Raw genomic sequence first — 1,008 nt, 5'->3', positions numbered from 1 at the left:
AAAGGGCTAAGATGGTGCCAAATTCTGCAGATGAACGGTACTATAATGTAAATGTGCGTAGCTTGTAATAGCATAGTGTGATTCCTTCCTCTGTAACAGAAAGCCTCGAGATGGGGGCTACCCTGTGTGAGAGGGCAAAGGTGCGGATTAACAGCTTCCATGTGAATGAATGATCCAGCACACTGGAAGTGGAACTGTGTTCATGTTTCAACACGATGGACTATGCCATGCGGTGTGCATGCATGTGAATGTACCTGTGGATGTTGGAACGTCATTCCTTCACCAGGATACCTTAAGAAGAGAAAGACGTCGTGAGTGAAGACACCTGTATCTAAGATGTAATAATTCTCTCCTTATTTCTTCAACCGCTCTAGATTTCTTAAGAAGAAAACAGATTAGTGAGTGAAGACAATTGCATTCTAAGATTTTATAACGTTCTCCTTATTCCTTCAGCCGTCCAGGAAGCCTTAAGAAGGGAAGGAATCAATGAGAGAAGAAAGACAGTTGCACGTAAGATGTTAGAACGCCCTTCTTATTCCTTCAGCCTCCCTCGAAATCTTAAGATAAGCATGAAGCAGTGAGAGAAGACAATTGTCTCTAAAATGTTATGACACTTTTCTTTTTCCTTCAGCCGGCAGCCTTAAGAAGAGAACGAGGCAGTAAGAGAAGACCAAGATGGACCCGATGAGCCCCAACCTCACCAACACGTCCCTGCTGCCGAACCGGACGGACCGGCCCGAGCTGACCCCGGCTGACGTCACCATGCAGCTGGTGTTCGGCTCGATGATGCTGGTCTTCGGGCTGATCGGAGTCGTCGGGAACGCCGTCGCCTTGTACGCCTTCTGCAGGTTAGTTAGGAACTCATCTTCATGTTTGGTGGGGGGGGGGGGGGTGAAGTGAACGCCGTCGCCTTGTACGCCTTCTGCAGGTCAGTTAACAACTCCATCGCCTTAAACTCCTTCTGTCTGTAGGTTAGTTAAATAGGAACTCTCCATCTAGGGGGGGGGG

The 1,008-nt window shown here is 48.0% G+C and overlaps 1 protein-coding gene across 1 annotated transcript in view; it reads left to right on the top strand.

Moving 5' to 3' along the window:
• The first annotated feature begins 659 nt into the window (after nucleotides 1-659).
• Nucleotides 660-1,008, top strand: part of LOC118405097 (melanopsin-like) — a 7,923-nt gene continuing 7,574 nt past the window's right edge. Inside the window, 1 exon segment of the mRNA XM_035804497.1 lies at nucleotides 660-848. Within this exon segment, the coding sequence (XP_035660390.1) occupies nucleotides 676-848 (173 nt within the window). The 5' untranslated portion in view covers nucleotides 660-675.

This window comes from Branchiostoma floridae, chromosome 17, assembly GCF_000003815.2.
Source record: "Branchiostoma floridae strain S238N-H82 chromosome 17, Bfl_VNyyK, whole genome shotgun sequence".
In the NCBI taxonomy this organism is placed as follows: domain Eukaryota; kingdom Metazoa; phylum Chordata; class Leptocardii; order Amphioxiformes; family Branchiostomatidae; genus Branchiostoma; species Branchiostoma floridae.
This window is presented reverse-complemented; position numbering and strand designations above follow the sequence as displayed.